Source organism: Mytilus trossulus, chromosome 4 (assembly GCF_036588685.1).
Source record: "Mytilus trossulus isolate FHL-02 chromosome 4, PNRI_Mtr1.1.1.hap1, whole genome shotgun sequence".
Taxonomy (NCBI): Eukaryota; Metazoa; Mollusca; class Bivalvia; order Mytilida; family Mytilidae; genus Mytilus; species Mytilus trossulus.
The window spans coordinates 16,774,549-16,793,803 of NC_086376.1; the positions used below are offsets into that span (position 1 = coordinate 16,774,549).

General features: G+C 31.4%; 1 protein-coding gene across 1 annotated transcript in view; it reads left to right on the forward strand.

Moving 5' to 3' along the window:
* The first annotated feature begins 14,608 nt into the window (after nucleotides 1–14,608).
* LOC134713763 (neuropeptide receptor 15-like) overlaps nucleotides 14,609–19,255 on the forward strand; it is a 50,697-nt gene continuing 46,050 nt past the window's right edge. The window contains exon 1 of the mRNA XM_063575051.1: nucleotides 14,609–15,125. Coding sequence (XP_063431121.1) covers nucleotides 14,650–15,125 — 476 coding nt within the window. The 5' untranslated portion in view covers nucleotides 14,609–14,649. The remainder of the gene's footprint in view (nucleotides 15,126–19,255) is intronic.

Here is a 19,255-nt window from a genome sequence, read left to right on the forward strand (position 1 = left end):
CTATAAGTTTGTTTATTTTTGGTTTTATTGAGTCTTTTAGTTATTTAAAACTTTTATATGGTTTTTAATCGAGCGTCACTGATGAGACATTTATATAGTTGAAATGCATATCTGATGCAGTAAAACTGACACCGTTAATGGTTACTTGTTATCTTTATTTTCATAATCGCTGACATCTCTTGATTAACAAGACCATGTAATTTCTTTGGTTAAGTCATGTTGGTGTGAACTGATGTTATAGCCTACAAAACACTTAAAATCAAGAATTCAGAAATAAAATCTTACATAGCTAATCTGATGTCGTTATTTGCTGTACTTCATGTCAGTGTAAAGTTTATAAATTTGTGAGTATAGCTCGTTATTTGAAGACCAACATTTATCATGTAGGGAAAGAAGCTGAATGTCAAATTTTATAATTTTACAAAAAGTGTGTAAAAGATGTAAATGACATATGTCTGTTTTAAAGTATTAAGTTGTGTCAATAGTATCTTACTATAAAAATCATTTATAACAAAACACAACGTACGTTTTTATTGGTATATCTAATTATCTATGAACATTTATTTCGTATTGCGAACCTAATTGTTTTCTATATAAAAGTTGAAACAGAAAAGTATAACATTATAACCCGTGATCAATATCATAATACACAATTAATATGATAATTATGGATGATTAAAGCAACTATATCCAATTTATGTGTATTTCTGTATTGTCATGTTGAGGTTGCTGTCCTGTTGATTTTTACCCATAACATCTCATCAACTACAAATGTGAATAGAGTGACTACTTATTGGTGCTTCATTGTCGACTAAAATACTCAGAAATGTTTGCCACTGAACATAGTAAACAACAATCAGGCAATCAATCAAAAAATATTATAAATATATAATTTTCGAATAAAAATGAATAATTTCTTTAACTTTATAGGTGTTGTAAAGTAAACAAAATATTTAGTAAAACAAATAAGTTGATGGAAATGAGCTGAAAGGCAGAACTTTTAATTTGTTCAATTTAGAGGAAAATAGATTTCTTTTTTTTTATGTACCATAGAAACACCAAAAAATACTTAAGAAAATTCACTAAAGAAGAAATATGTATTAAATTTGGCTGTTCTATCTAAATTATTGATTTAGTATTTTATGTATACTTAATATTAGTTTATACACAGTTATAGCGTCTATAAAAGTATTTAACAGTTCACATGTATACTTTAAAGTTTGGGGCGGGTTTAATTACATGTAGACCCTATTATTTTCCTATTTTCGGTATTTTCAATCTATTATGAGGACCGATCACATTCATCTGCAGGTAAGCTTTGCTACTTTGATGGAAACATTCGACAAAATGTGATAAATATTGGCCATTTTCTTTCAGTATTTGCAGATATAAACGACCGTATGATTTTTACTACCCTCTAAACGATTCCTAAAAAGTTTCGTTAAAATCAATTACGTGGTTCTGAAGAAGTTGCAGATACAAAATGACAACCGCCTTTGTATAAATTTAAAAGTCTATAATATGTTATGCCAAAGAATTGCTTTCTAAATTGCCGATAGAAACCAGAGTAAAGTAATTGTGCTTGATTTTGGAAACTATAACGAACTATAGGACGGACAATAAAACGAATTTTAAAAGACCAACTGTCACGGGCATCACAAAGTATAAAATATAATTAAAATATTAAGTGAGGATAACTAAAAGATAAATTTATATCAAAGCCCTAGTTTCGAACAATTTGATCCATAGCACCAGACGTTAAGACAGCAGTAACCAATCACACTCGTCGTGTTCAACCAATTTTTTATATTCGCAGTGTCGATAGAACCACAGTAAATATCGTATACAAATTATTGAACCTTATTAAAAAGTTTACCATTTATTGATTGCTTAATATGATATTCGTACTAGAAGTTAAAATTTCTTTAAACTTGTGTGCGATAATAACAGTCACAAAATCCGAACTTGAATTGCAATTTATTATTAGTATGTTGATTCTTTTCCTTTATAATTGTTTCTCATTTTATCATACCGGGGTCTTTTATGGTTGAGTTTTGCTAATTGCAGAAGGCCGTTTGTACGGTGGCCTCTAGTTGCTTTTTCTATATCATTTAAATCTGGTGGTATTTTCTCATTGGCAACTATTAAAATATCTCTTTATTCTATACAGACTTGATATATATCGGAGTTACATTTCTTTGCGTGGTTGTTAAACATGGCATTTTTTTTTAATTTATTCTCATCCATTCTTTTGCTGCCACCCTTGATTTGTTGCTTTGCTCGACTATTGATATATGTCACTGATCTTTACTTATTAAGAGGGATGTAGTTTTTTGTCTAAATCAGATTTTAGTAGTTTTTCTACGCTATCTTTCTAGTCATTTTATTAAGAAACTAACACTATATACGGTTTGGGAAAATTCTAAAATCAGAATAGTTGTTTATCATCTGCTTGACCTCAATATTTTTTCATCAAATTGAGAATCATAATATGTTTTTAGGGAATAGCTTTAACCCCTATCTCCTCTCTTGGAGATACACTTATTTCGTTTGTGTTTTGTCATAAAACAAAGCCATTGGTTTATACGTTTGAATTATTTTACATTATGTCATGTTGAGACCTTTAATCGTTGATTATACGGTATGGGCGTTGTCTATTGTTGAAGGTTATACCCTTCCGGAGCACCTGAGATCACCCCTAGTTTTTGTTTGGGTTCGTGTTGTTTATTCTTTGGTTTTCTATATTGTGTCTTGTGTACTATAATTGTTTGTCTGTTTGTCTTTTTCATTTTTAGCCATCATCCAGGCGTTGTCAGTTGTTTTAGATATATGAGTTTGACTGTCCCTTTGGTATCTTTCGTCCCTCTTTTATACGGATTGCTGTAATTGATTAAATCCCTGTCATTAGTTAAGGGCATACGATACAGTTACAGGGGAGGTAATGACGTTGCTAACGTAAAATGTTATTATCGCGACGTCAAACTGTAACATACCAGGAAAAGATGCATTTTTTGACTGATTTTTATCAGTCAAACTGATTTAATTTGAAAACGAGTGCATAGACCCCTTTTTTTAAAACGACATTTTGTTTTATATTGCAGGGATATTATGTGAACCAAATTTTATAAAACTAAATAGTGCAATTTTTTTACAGCAAAAATTACGTTTTTTTTCTACATTCATGACCATTTGATAAATATGAGTTATTTCTTGATAAAAAAAATGCACAATTTTTAGCTCACCTGACCCAAAGGGCCAAGTGAGCTTTTAACATCACTTGGCGTCCGGCGTCCGGAATCGTCCGGAGTCGCGTCGTCGTTAACTTTTAAAAAATCTTCTCCTCTGAAACTACTGGGCCAAATTTAACCTTACTTGGCTACAATCATCATTTAGGTACAATGTACCTAGATTGAAAATTGTGTCCGGTGACACGCCAAACCAACCAAGATGGCCGTCATGGCTAAAATTGAACAGAGGGGTAAAATGTATATTTTGGCTTATAACTCTGAAACCAAAGCATATAGAGCAAATTTGACATGGTTTCTTTCAATTGTTTAATTGAATTTCACATGAAAATCACGTAAATTTTTTTCATGTGAAATTCATATGAATTTTGAAAATAGAGTATTTTAAATAACATCTTAATTTTTAAATTTAATCAAAATGATGAAAAATATTAAGTTTTTGTTGTTGTAAATTTCACGTGAAATTCATGTGAAAAATTTCACATCAGATTCATGTGAATCTCAATTCATGTGAAATTCACATGAAAATTTTCACGTGAGTTTCATGTATATTAAGCTCGATTGAGGTGAATCTCACGTGAAATTTTTCATGTGAATTTCATGTGAGATTCATGTGAAATTCATGTGAGCAAATTTTGCCTGTGTATAGATAGAGATAAACTGTAAGCAGCAATAATGTTCAGCAAAGTAAGATTTGCAAATAGGTCAAACATGACCAAAATGGTCAGTAGACCCCTTAAAGACTGCTTGCCCTTTATAATTAATTTTTAAAACATTTCATTAATTTGATAAAGTTTTTTTAAAGTTTTTACAAAATATTTTCCTCTGAAATTAATGGGCCAAGTTCATTACAGATAGAGAAAATTTTAAGTAGCAAGAATGTTCAGTAAAGGAAGATCTTCAAACACATCACCATCACCAAAACACAATTTTGTCATGAAATCATCAGTGTCCTTTGTTTTTTATGCACATAGACCAAGGTGAGCGAGACAGGCTCTTTTAAGAGTCTTGAGTTAAGAATACTTATAAATTACAGAAATAACAAATTATTTAACAAAAAAACAATTTGTGTTTATCTTTTTAAACACAAAAGTTATGGGTTTTTTTTCGAAAAGGAAAATACGGCTACAAATCCGAATTTTGAGCATATATACAAAATTTCGACCTCATTAACTCAAAAAGTAGCACATGAAGGTATATATTTTTATTAAATATTTGATTTAATCAGGCATAGCCTATATGAATATTTTCATCTATACTGTAAATACGGGATCAAACTGTATCGTATGTCATTAAGCGGTCCGACTTAAGACAAGCAAAACAACATACGTTTTCTGGTATCTCAACTCTCCCCCTTTACCTCTAGCAAATGCAGAATAAATAAAACCATAGCAATACGCACAACAAAACTCAGTTTAAACTAAGTCCGAGTCCGACATATGCAGAAAAGTACTAGCAAGCATTTATAGCAAAAGAGTTTGTTTTTAAACACATGGACACACGTGTTAATGTTTATCAATCAGAAACAACGATAGTATTCAAGAAAAAGTAAGTAAAATGAAAAAGTGGCCACACAAAATTCAGATGTAAAATGGAGCTTTACTTGAAGATCATACTTTTTTTTCTCTTTTCTTTATTTATATGCAACAATCCTATCGATTTAAATCATTAATTTTCTAAGTTAAGTCCAAATCCAGAGTTTACTGCCTCAAACTCATTGTATGTAATCAGCATGCATGTCATGCTATGTTTTACAAGCAGAATACAAAACCCCATTTTGTAGTAATCCGTTTTCGATTCATTGGTCATTCACAAGAAAAAAATAGTAATCCTTGCTAAATACAGTTGTTGTTTTACGCTTCAAGTTTAAGTCATTAACGTAACAGAAGGCATTTTACATCTAAGGAAATGGCATTGTAGTTTTTTTCAAGCAGACAAGCTAGTACATTGAAAAAAGAACTTGTTATTCTTATTTTGTTTATAAATTCCTATTTCAATGACTATACAAGAATAAGAACAGGTGGTAGGAATCCCAATTAGACAAATTTCTATCGGAAACGACGTAAAATTAGCATCAATAGATGACACCAAGCTATAAATGACCTCGAAATGACAAACGTTAACCAATTCAAAGAGAAAACAAACGTATTACTGTAAAACTATGTACAATGCAAAATGTGTAATGGTATACAGAAACAAACTGCATCAACTGAATTGCATACCCCTTTATGGTTTGGGACAGGTACATATAACACAAAATGTGGTGTGGTTTAAAGAGTAACCTATTACCATTTTGTGGGTTTTTACAAGAACATATTTATTTTATAGGTCTCAAGAAAGTACGTAAGATAATATTCTAAGTTTGAAATTATCAATCAAATGAGTAATTTAATTCATTTGTTCTTGTTTATTGATAAAATTAATTTGAAGTAAAGTATTAAGATATTAAGATATAAAATCATAGATTTACATGTCATCTACTTACAACGTTGATAATGTGCATAAAAATAAAACATAACATTATCCAACAACATTCTTATGTAAGTAGTATTGAAGCATCTCCGTGATAGACAACATGTCAATGTCTGGTTTCAGCTGGAGATATTTGCATTTTTAATTCTGGTTTCTTACTTGATTCATATTCAATTGAAAATTTTAATGTAAAAAAGTTTCATGAAGACATATTGATATATCATTCTTGATTCATCTGAAGTATTTTCATTTTAAAATTCTTTTTCTTCTAACGTAATATGTTCAAATACAATTGTAAATGTAAAAAAGCTTCAAACAAACTCTAATCTTTCGCATGCTATATTCATTGTTTCTGAAAACCTTTTTGTATAGTAGTGGATGTTTTTACATGTTCCTTGTTTGTTGAGTCTATTGGTTCGCTTTAAAATGAAGTTGTCTGGTGTATTATCTGATTTTTTCTAATTTTACGAGTTTGGTGTTGACGGTATATTCCCCGTGTTTTTTGGCATATATTAACTAGCACTGTTCTATTTTTGAATACCATATGTGGAGTCCTTTTGTCGTTGGGATGGTGTTTTGTTTTCTTCTTCATAATGATTTTAATCAATTGCAGATTGTTATCAGTATTATGAACATGTACATATAAAAACGCATAATATGATAACATTTCTTCAAATTACCAATTAATCAATGAACGTAATATGACGTATCTGTTAATTGAAACAAGTGCTCAAAATAAGAATACAACCTGGAAACATTGCAAAATGTGAATACACGGATCTCATGATAGAAAACATAGACTCTTTGACAGAAATAATAATAAAAAAATGAGATAGTCTTCATGTATGCATCTACACGTTTGTTGGTATCTTTCAGTTGATTGTACTTTAAATTCATAATGTCTAATAAATTGCTATCTTCGGTTCCGGGCTGCCTGACCATGAATATTTTACGTTTTGTATAAAATAACTATTTATTTGTATTTAGTTTCAAATACGTTATAAAGTACATCCCATATCGATCTATGTTCGTTTGATTGGTCATTTACATGAAAAATATAAATTAATCCTGTAAATACACTTGTTGGAATTATGCTTGAAACTTTGGTCACTAATGTAACAGAAGGTCTAATTCTCTGTAAAACGTGGAAATAGTTTCTGTGATTTATATACACTCAGATATTTAACCTTAAAACAATTGAGCCGGCAACGGCCTTATTACTTTGAAATTATGTCGTATACATATATCACGAAATAAATGTAAGACCATGTTATGTTACGTTTCATTGGGTAATCCTTAGATCGGAAGTTTTGTCAGAATAGGATTTATCCATATCTTGTTATATGACAAAACATAAGCATCAAACATACTGACTTAGTTATTATACTTTAATACGCTCAAAGATGCATCACAGAAACCGTCTTGTGTTTTATATGTGAGTATTGTTTATTGTTGCAGCATTGTTCATTATTGAAGATTTTTCAGTATGAAAGCTTTCTTGGTGTTGTGGGAGTAGGTGAGTTGTTTTGTTATTGTTTTATTTGTCATTTTTACAGACTTTTTGTTTGCACCTGTGCATTTGTTTGCAACTGTCCTAGTTAGAAACATGTTGTTCAGTGGTTGTCATTTTTTGGTGTGATGAATAAGTGTTTCTCGTTTCTTGTTTCATGTTGTTTTATATGGAATAGACCGTTGGGTTTTCTGTTTAAATGGTTTTACACCAGTCATTTTTTGGAGCATTATTAGCTTGTTGATTGGTGTGAGTCAAAGCTCAGTATTGAAGGCCGTACTTTGACCTATATTTTTTTACTTTTACTATTTTGACTCGGACAAAGAGTTGTCTGATTGGCACACATACAATATCTTCTTAAATCTTTTCTGTACATGTATCAGGGGGGGGGGGAGGGGTCTGTTTTAGTTTACGTTTTTCAATCACTACAGTAACAGCAGAAAATTAAGAGATTTGTATACTATTGAGTTTGCCTCTTGTTTTGTGTCTTACGTGTTTGATGGCATCTCATGATGTATGGAAAATAAAAACAGATAGATGTTTCAAGAAGTACAAACTTTTTATTTCGGGATATTTTAAAATCATGAGCAAATGTCAAGGAAATTATATTGTAATGCTTTTAATTCAAAGTTACTAAGGAGTTTGCTGAAGTTTTACTGTAAAATCAAGACAGTCACTTAAAATAAACCAAAGCTATTTAAGGAATAGTTGCATACAAATTCGTTTGTTACTGAGTAACACATTTGTTTTTCGCTGGATTTTTTTACAATAAATTGGCCATTAGTTTTATCGTGTTAACTGTTTTACTTTTGGGAATTCGGGGCCTTTTATAGCTGACTATATAGTATGGACTTTGCTCATTGTTGAAGGCCGTATGGTGACCTATAGTTGTTAATTCTGTGGTATTTGGTCGCTTGTCTCACGGAGAATTGTCTCATTGGCAGTCATACCACACCTTCTTTTGTATGTATACATCAAACATATCGGGGTATTATAACATCATGTACAGTCAAACTGATGCCCTCTCATCATAAATTTACAAATATAGGTAGCGAAAGAGATTCACGGAAATGACAATATTTCTTTAATCCAGTTAATAGATAGGGAAAAAATCGCTTCCATGAAAATGAGTATTAAAGCTTTGTGAACGTCAATGAACACTCGAAACATAAAACTCTTCGATCTGTGCTCTTTAAGGATGAACTTGGTGAGGTTTGGAAATTGGTATCAGATGTCCCTTTGTTTACCCATCAATACAAGGTAAAATATTTTGCCCAAAAACACCGATTTTTCTTTTAATAAAACATCAATAGCTTATAAAAGGCCTTTTTCAAAATTTAAGCAGATTCTTGATTTTTGTTCTTAAGATTTTAAACCCAAATAATACCAAGCAAATGTAAGGTAAAAATCCGAGTCAGCCTTTCACGCCATTTAAAAAAAACCTCGAATATCTCGAATAGGAGCTCCATTATCTATCATTATGATTATGATTAACAGTGTGATAAACCAAACTGTTGAAATTATTAATTGTTTGTTTGTAACCTCCTGAAATCGTTTTGACAAAGGTTGATACATACATTAAGTACTAACTAAAAAAATCAAACTTCAAAAATTATGTTTTGTTTGAATAAATATCATAAAAGAGCTATGAGGTAAACGTCTAAAAAGTATTTAAAAATAACCTCGAATTTACAAAAATAGATTCAGAATGTACAGAGGTTACATGTACCAAAAGACTTCCAATGTATTCTAAAAAATCATTTCATTAGCTCCAGATCGACTCGTATCTAATATTAAAAAGAGGATGTGGTATGATTGCCAATGAGACAACTATCACAAAAGACCAAAATGACACAAACATTAACAACTATAGATCACTACGGCCTTTAACAATGATCAAAACCCATACCGCATAGTCAGCTATAAAAGGCCCCGATAAGACAATGTAAAACAATTCAAACGAGAAAACTAACGGCCTTATTTATGTAAAAAATGAGCGAAAAACAAATATGTAACACATAAACAAACGACAACCACTGAATTGCAGGCTCCTGACTTGGGACAGGAACATACATAAATAATGTGACGGGGTTAAACATGTTAGCGGGATCCCACCCCTACCCATAACATGGGACAGTGGTATAACAGTACAACATAAGACTGAACTATAAAAATCAGTTGAAAAAGGCTGAACTCCTCAGATAGACAAAAATTACAAGTGGACGTGGCCGGGTACTTATACATCCCGACAAAAAAAGACACAATAAACAGATCTGAGAGTACTCGCAGTTATCTGACAGTTAGTCCAAAGCCACTATAACAACTAATAAAAAAAAAAGCATGCCTCTAAGACTAAACAATCAATCCGTACACATCCAACATACAATGGATTTAGTGTAAAGACGTCATAAACAGCCGGAGAAAAACATGACCTTGTGTAATGCCAAGTTACAGGTATCGACAGATTGTAGATCCATGAAAATGTATATGTATATAACATACTAGTAATATTAAGTTAGCTTTTAATCTACTGATAACAAAATCAATATTTATACCAATAAAAACAATATTCAATGATCTTAACAAGCTGTGGATAGATTCTAAATATCAGACATCAACATCTTATTCTCAGTAGATCAAGCATATCTCGAAGAGACAATCTCTGGAGGTGCTCTCGACTACTTATTATATTTTACACTTTTTGCAGTTAAACTATCATGTATATATAATTCAATTATATCGATATTTCAAAATAACACTAAAAAAAAATATAATATTATATAACACCTTATCAAATTTAAAAAAATGCAATCAGTTATACTATAAGCGTTTTCAAGTGTTTTATTTATGAAACTATCTTATGTTTTCTCTAATACTTTTCAATAACTTTCAAGTAGCAACGTTTTACACAGTGTAAGAAAGCATTGTCAATTATTTAGAAGTTAGACTTTCATATGTACGCATTGTCAATAATAATAAATAAGTTAGACTTTCAAATTTAAAATAGAAAAAAAGAGAAAAAATTTAATCATATGTAAGTGTAATATAAAGATTTGCTATGAATGATACAATTGTAATTGAATTTGTGTATAATGAAGAGCTAATAAACGCGTCTCTTAGAGTTTGCGTTTCCAGAGATACCTTTTTAATCATGGCATGTGTCTGCCATAAAGCAGGATCATTAATGCCGAATTTAGTATAATCAAAGTTTTATTTAACTCTCAATATCTATACCACAATTTAATTAGTCTGAGAGTTGTGATTACGGAAACGTCCAACACTACAATAACAAATAGTCTACAAGCATATGTATAGCCATCTTTGCTAGCCAAGGGTTACGATCCACTCACGAAGAGAACGGGAGTGGATACCCTTGGCTAGCGAAGATGATGTATAGCAAGATATAAGGAACATAAAAGGATTTCAAAAAGAACATCGCCATGAAGGAGATTAAAAGAAAGACAAAAGCCGTTATATTGAATAAGTTTTGGTATTAAGAACAGTCTTCCTGATAATTTCTTAAACATAGACCATAGACATTCGGACAAAAATTTAGAATTCTCCCATAGCACTTGTAGAACATCAGGTTGAGCAAAATCTTTATATAAATATATATATATGTGGTCGTGTGGTCTAGCGGGACGGCTGCAGTGCAGGCGATTTGGTGTCACGATATCACAGTAGCTTGGGTAGCAAATTTACAGATCTAACATTGTTGGGTTGATGTAACCCAACAATGTTAGATCGGTAAATTTGCTTTCGCAAATTTTTTGGTTCTTCCCTCGCCGGGATTCAACCCAAGCTACTGTGATATCGTGACACCAAACCGCCTGCACTGCAGCCGTCCCGCTAGACCACACGACCACCTGGGCTCTCAAAAAAGAGCTTTCGGTGGGCATGTGTTACCTTTCCACGTCAGTTTTAATCTAGCGGCGTACTACAGTACATGATAATTTATATAAGGCATGAAGATGTTATTGTTACAGATCAGCTAAATTATCTATAGTAAAGGATCCTACAAATTAATGTAAGATACAGTCACAGAAAATAATTATACATGTATATATATATAAAGGTATAATGAATTAAGGATGTTATCCAAGTTGTTGTCCTTGTTGCGTAACAGTAGTAGGAATCATATTATGTCTAGCCATTTTACTGGATAAGAGTAGTGAAAAAATATTGCAATAGGGGATTAATCGTATTTATCTTATTGAAACAGATGAATTTACCATAAAAGTGCAGATAAACTTGTATGATTGAGGGATTTGATTAACCAGAGGATTCATAGTTAGGAACTGTTTCTTTTTAGGTCGTGAGAAAACGACAAAGTCGTCTCAAATTTCTTTATCTATTAAAAAGACAATTTCAGAAAAAAATTAAAAGGTCTTGTGCAATTTATGCTCCTAACTATTTTATCTTTAGTATGTTGTTATATAAAAAATACGCAACTCTGTTTTCATCGAGATATTGAAGAGTCTTAATGGAATTTTCACTATGCTTGACATTAAGGATACTACAAAGCAAAGAGACCATATATCTAGACCTTTAAGGGTGGTCATTTACACTTTGATCTATGACAAACACAATACTTAAGTTTTATACTGTCAACTTTAAAATACATGAATTGCATAGTCACACACATTTTAAATAAACTATACCGTTTAGTTAACCCACGTGAAACGGTCGTATTATGTTTCCATTCCGGTTATTTCAAACAAAAGTCGCAACCGCAAAGTGGAAGGGGCTAAATATAAGTTGCAATACCTTGTATCCTAATCCACTATAAACAACTATCATGTCTAAACTTAACCAAAAAAGTGTATTATTATATTCAAAAATTAGATATGAATTTCTAATTACCTACCCTTTCGAAACACCTGGCTTTATTCGCTTGATGAAATGCATTTTTGATTGTTTAAATTCCATGTTTGTCTGCGTGTATACGTGGACTTAAATCAGGATACAGACATTTCTATTCAGAAACGACAGAATAATACTTTTTAAAGTACTTCTAAAAAAATTAACGAGTTGAACAGCATCTTAATGAAATCAACCGAACGTATGTGATGTTATTTTCATCTTAAATCTATAATTGTGTTTAAACAGCGAAAAAAGTATGAAAATGTCCATAATTTATATATAATAACTTTACGGATATAATTTTTACATTACATTAGGTCGACAAAAGATTAATGCAAAGAGAGGTATTACCGTTCACAAGGGATGACCGTATTTTTATGTGACTGCTCTTCAACTGTAAATATTACCTTTTTGCACCAGGCCTTACCACTCTTTCCATATTAAAATTGGTTAAAAGACAACATCAACAATGTATTTCAACTTTCTTCTTTAATTTCCACCCCATAAAAACTGAGAAATGAATAAAAAGGGAACACCAAGAAAATAAGGAAAACACAAACCGACTACAAATGATTGCTATTGTTTTATTAGATTTTCACTTTTCATTTAATTATATACAGAAAATTTATTCGAACGTTGCTTATTTGAAGATCAAATTAATGCCTGTGTACATCTTGAGATGAATTGCATTGGGACGTGAAATTTCAAGATTTTCAATTATTTAAAATTTCGTGTAATAGTTGAATACGAATAATCTAAAAAAAAAAAAAATAATGCATAAAACAGTACATTGTTATACAATTCTATTCCCACAATGCATCAAGTGAGGTATAAAGTCTTTGTCATGATTGTATCTATCTATTACTACATGGGTATTGGAGAAACAGTCTCTTAATACGAAAAATTTGCAATGTGTACAAAACATTTTTTTCTTTAAATTTTAGACATATTTATCATTATTCTGGTATTGAAAAATATTGATGCCAGAACAGCATTGTGATAATAAAGAATAGAGACAAACTGCTCGTTGGATAGTTTCAGTCGAACTTTTTTCTCGTGATTTTTTTTAATTTTCGAATTAGACGGTTAGTGTTCTCGTTTATATAGAAAATACATTTTTCATGTCGTAGTCTGTCATATCTGACTATACGGTATGTCATTTCAATAGTCTCATTTTTGAAAGATTACCAGTGGCCTATAATTATTATATTATAGCTAGCTATAAAACGTGATTTAATGCACCGCTTTCAAAATAAGGAAGTTCCTGTACCAAGTTGATTTCCATTCGTGTGATGTGTTTCAGCTTTTGAAATTGCAATTTGGTAAAGAAAACTTTCCGCTTTGAATATTTCTTGGAGTTTCGAATCTTTTTCATTTTACTTTTTGCTATCACTTCATTGTAGCCTGGTGGATATTTGTCTCATTGGCAATCATAACACATCTCCTCAATTATGCTATAAAAGCATCCAAAGAACTTAAATTTTGAGTAGCAAATATCAGCGCTAAATACATGTTCATACTTTCATCCTTCGTGTAAGATATTTATTTTCTTTCCAGATACAACCGCTTACCAGATGAACATAGATATGATAGTATATAATCAATATTTTAAACAATTATGATTTAAGCTATCAATCAAATGTTGATGAAGATAAGAACAATGTTTAGAAAGGATTTAGATACTTGAATTTGTCTTAAGATGCCTTCAAATCAATTCATTGATCAACCTAAGAAAAGTATTACTGGCATTTTAATGTCATACTCGCAGTGTCAGATTTGCTATAATACTTCCACAATCTGTTACGTGTGACTGTTAAGTATGGTCGGCCGCCAATCAAATTAACTTATACTATAACTATTCAACACTTTTACGCTGGGCAAACACTCGGCATCTGTGCTTTATTTATATAATATATTTTATAAATATATTTTGTTGAGATTTTTTACAATAGTCAAGAGCGGATTAAAATTTTTACCTTCAGAACTGTTGACAATTGGGAGCATCTGCCGGCTGTAATACGTGATAATGTTGTGTGTTACGATCATTGCTATAGATAATAAGGACATATTTGCTTAGTGTCTCATTGAGTATGTTTTCAATTCATTTTTTAAATACTTCTTTATAAAGTGTTTTTTTTTATCGATTTATATAGAAATTCAAATATCTTACAATATGACTATAGTGTCTTGTTTGCTTTGGGTAGAAAGAATTATATTGGAATTTATTTATTTGAATTTTTATTTGTTAATTTGTTAATTATTCCGTAAATTTTTGTGCCGAACAGATGTAAGTTATCAATGTTAAACTGTGAAGGTCCCTGTTATTAACCATTGTTTATTTGGAAAACTTTTACTTTTATTGTAAACTGTTTATCTTAGCCTAGAGAAAATTACTGGGAAGTTAATTTGGACTGATCGAGTTTATAAAAGCAATAATTTCTATAAACAAACGATAACCGGAACTCGCAGATACAAATATAATTCGATTAACATCGCTGTCTTACAAAATCGCCTCATTTCTATTGACGATTGCTTTTTACAGATGCAGTTTACAACAAGATGGCTTGGCAAGGAGACAACAACTCGACACTATTGTTACCATTGAATGTCAATGTTCCCAATTCTGATAATTTTAACGGAAATATTTCGTGCTCCAAACCGTCCGGAAACTGTTCTGCTGCGTCAACAATGAATGGGACATCACTAAACATGGACGAACCAGCCACCACAGAGACACTTATTGGTCTTTCTATTCTCTTTTGCCAGATCGGACTTGTAGGAATTTTCGGCAATGTTCTAGTTATCTGTGTTATACTATTAGACAGAAAGATGCGACAATCAGTGACAAATATATTCATTATGAACCTTGCGATTGCCGATCTTCTGATCATGTTGTTTGGTATTCCGGAAATCGTACAATTCAGGCTGAACCGTGGCTGGCTTTTAGGGAGAGTTTTGTGTAAAATTAACAGATATATCTTGGTTGTGTCATTATATTGTTCAGTTTTATCGCTGGTATCTGTGTGTGTAGAAAGGTAAGTGTGTATATCTTTTCTTTTATTTTGTCTTATGTGTATACTGATGGATTATTTGGTGTTTATCGCCACTTTTAACTTTCTTATTCATATTGTTTTCTGATACAAGGACTTCAATAAGTCTTTTCGACCAAGACAAAATAACCCAAGATTTAAAAAGGGGAACCACAACTAAATTATTTTGTTTCTTGCCTTTTAGAATAATTTAATATACGTAGACCGTTATAAGATTAAATTTCGTTATCTATATCTAAACTTACTTTCAAATATAAAATTGTTGCCTTAGGGTTTTAATTTCATTGCAAATTTATGACAAAATTGTTTAACTCGAGTTTTTTTTAATGTTTTCTTGGTCTTCTCGTCATGAAGTATTATATACCAATTATCGTTTAAAACATTGCATTTGTTTATGATACATTGCCTCGTACGAATCGTGTCTCTTTTACATTTAATTTACATATAACTCGATCTTCTTAAATATCATCGTCATGTTATTTTCAATAAACTGCACTATTATTCATCCATCCTCGTCTTTATATCTAAACTGTGTAAAAAATACAATTACTTTAACATAAGTGGGGATATTGAATGGTATTATTTATTATGACAAACCGTTTATGGTTATTTCTGGAAACAAAATGTGGTCTTTTGCATTGTTATCAAATAGACACTATACGGAACTTGAAATGTGTAGTTAACTTTCCGCATTCAATTGAGTGTTAGATATATTTATAGACCAGTGGAAGAGATAAATCCTCGTTCAAGCTATAAGAAAATATAAATAATCATTTGTTAAACTGATCATCTAATGCTTTTTTTTGTCAAAAATACACGTAGAGACTATTTATATTGTGATTTTTGATTCAAATTACCTTAATATTTACCAATTATTATATAACTGTCTTACCGAAATTAAAGGTGTGATAAATAGACCGATAGTGGAGCGGCGGAGAGGACAATTTCAGAAATTTAAATTACCTAAATACCTCATGGATTTTTAATAGCTCATTGGAAAGCTGTAATCATGTACTTTTTGAAAATATGTGTCGTCAATATGAAAGCTGGTACCATTATGACGAAAATCAAGGTCAAAGGTCATCACTTAAAATATTCATATTTTCATCTCGAGAAACAATACCATTGATGCTATTCAAAATTATTAATCTATTCAATAAATTAAATGAGTATTAATATGTATCAATGTGTTAGTTCATACAAATTGGTTTTTTTTATTTGGACTTGACGTCAAAACAACGTTATATCAACTTTTTTGAAGGTAGTCAGTGGTATAAAAAAATTAAAGCCTAATAAAAACCTAGTAGCATAATAATCTTGATATTTCACCTAGACAAGTAGCATTTCTTGAACACTTTATGATAAAAGTTTTTAAAAGAGTATCCGACATGCATAGTTTATAAATCAAACAATAAAAATTTGCAGTCGTGATAAATTTCCTTTCAGTTTTCAAGGATAAGACATGTCACTGAGTTTTCCTTAAATGAACTTTCTCTATAAAGGATACCTTTTGATATAATATAGTTATTGGAGTGGTAAACTACACAATGAGAGCAAGCATTTTGAAGAAAATATTCAAACATTAAGACATGATCGTTTTTGTACTAGTATCTATGATGAGTTTAATTTCATTAAAAATGAAACGTGGAAAAAACATAGCAAACCAAAATAAAGCTATCAAATATTGTAACAAGAACTATTTTCATGATATTTCATCTGTGTCATCAGCTATGTCAGCGGATACTGACTGCACATTATTACAACTTCCTACATTTTGGCAGAAACATATATCAGTGCAAGGAAGACCCCGCTCCTTGCAAACACATGCTTCCTGGCATGCCTTTTTCCCCTTACACGAACAAATAAGATCTTGTAGAAAGTCTGACGCCATTTGTCCCTCAAAGAAAACTGGCTCTAACTTGTCATTTTGTGCAGTTTTCCAACCAAAAGCACATGAGGAGCCATTATTCGGGTTGGCCAAATTTGCCGACACCCAAACTTTGCTTTGCCAAATTGCACGCAGTACTTGTTGCTTAAATACGGATTAACATGGTGGAAGCTTTATAAGACTTTTATCTTTATTGATAGCCAACTGATGTCTCAGCAAATTTAAATCGTTGTGATATTTCTTAAATTTGCACTTTGAGTCGTATAAAGCAGTAACTACCGCACTATCAACATCATCGTGTGTTAAGGCTACAAGATTACTGAAAGGACTTGGTTTTGTTTTAAGGAGGTTGAATACCGACTTTTTTGTTATTTCAGCATTCGCAACACTAGTCAAAAACCTCCGACCCTCGTCATACTTGACACAGAAACCATGTGCATTTAAATTTTCAATCAAAGACTTTGATCCACACACATGATATAACTGTACTGCAAGACCAAGACTAAATGGAGTAATTATGTTACTACAATTTGACACCAGGCACTGTGCGAGAGCAGCACATTTTTCTTCGAATATCATGCGAAATATCCATTGGTACTGAAGAAAATGTTTCAAAAGGCTTTTTGTCAAGAAGCCAAGTGATAAAACTTATCAAACTAATTGGCAACATTGCTTCTGACATTTCCAATGATACTTCGTCATTTACAGGATAATAATCTCCGGTAATGTATACATTTTCCATTTTTTGTCTTAATATTGAGGCGACTGCATAGAGTATATGCATATAGGTTTGTTCATTGGTTTTGGTGGAGCTACATATACTCAAGTCGGCTTTTATCTTAAGCAATTCTAATTCTGCTTTGATGCTATTAGCTGCCTTAACAGCGTCACCAATGGAAATGTCGCTAGCAAATACAATACTAGATTTACCTTGTCCTTGTTGAGCAAAAAATACAATGGCATCCTTGTAGTGCTTCTCAAGTTTAGCCTTAAGCTTGGAGGAATTACAGTAGGTCTTACTTATTTTATCAGGTAAAAAAGACTGGTACATTTTCAAGAGTGATGACAATAAAAGAGATCTTTTGTCACAAATGAGGTCTCTGTTTATAATTTCAACCACTCTTTCAAATGCCAAATCATACGATGATTTATCAGTTGATTTTGGTCTATATGCCAAGTATGTAGTCAGACATGCTGCATAATACACTGCTTTATTGAGCAAATTCTCGTTATCTATTCGATTAATCATTTCAGCGTCGCATGCTCTAACATCAGCATCTTTAAGATTGGCTAACCGTTCAGCAGATGAAATGGTATGTAATGTTTCCCCCCTTTTATGTGACATTTTGCTGCAAATAATACACTTTGATGTATTGAGAGGGTGATTAATATTTCCAGGCACCAAAGAATAAGATAAATCGTAATTTATATCTGGTGTTTCCTTTTCAGCTGAAGAATAGCTTTTAAAACATGACCTATGGTACCTAAATACGGTTAATTCACTAGATATTGCATTGCAGAATTCATTAAAAAAAACCTGAACAAATCATCACGTCTCTTTGCTGCAGCATTTATCAGGCTTTTTCTTTCAGATTCCGTTGATGTTATTCAATTTTCATCATCAACAGAACGGCAGATAATGCAATTGTCAACACCAACTTCCACTCTCTTTTTTTGGCATCCGGTGGGACTAGTTTTAATGAGACTGATAAATTGCCCATTTGATGAAATAAAAAACAAATCAAACACACCTGAAAACCAAACAAACCCTACAATGATACCAAACAATATAAATTATTCACAAAGCTTCGGATATTACAAAATGAAAAAGAAATATGCTTGAAAACAACTACAATCAACCTTCGAAAAATGCTAAATGTTGGACTATAAATAGAAACCACAACAATGTCGGTAAATTTGTGACAAATATTCGGACTTGAAATCTCGATAAAAAGCAGATATGTAGCCAAATATCTATCTAATAAGAAATTAATTGCAAAAAGTAAATCGCGTCGATTGTAGTATTATACGGCGGCTTAATTATTGTGCCTTTAAAATACACCTATACTGCACGTGCAAATAATGCTAGGTGAAAAACGATGATTTTTCAGTGTTATTTTCAACCATTTTCAGATGCATTGTGCTTTCCATATAGGACTGTTTGAAAATGCTCTTGAATTGTATGACGTTCAAGAATAACTATATTTACCAATTTCGTTCACAAATT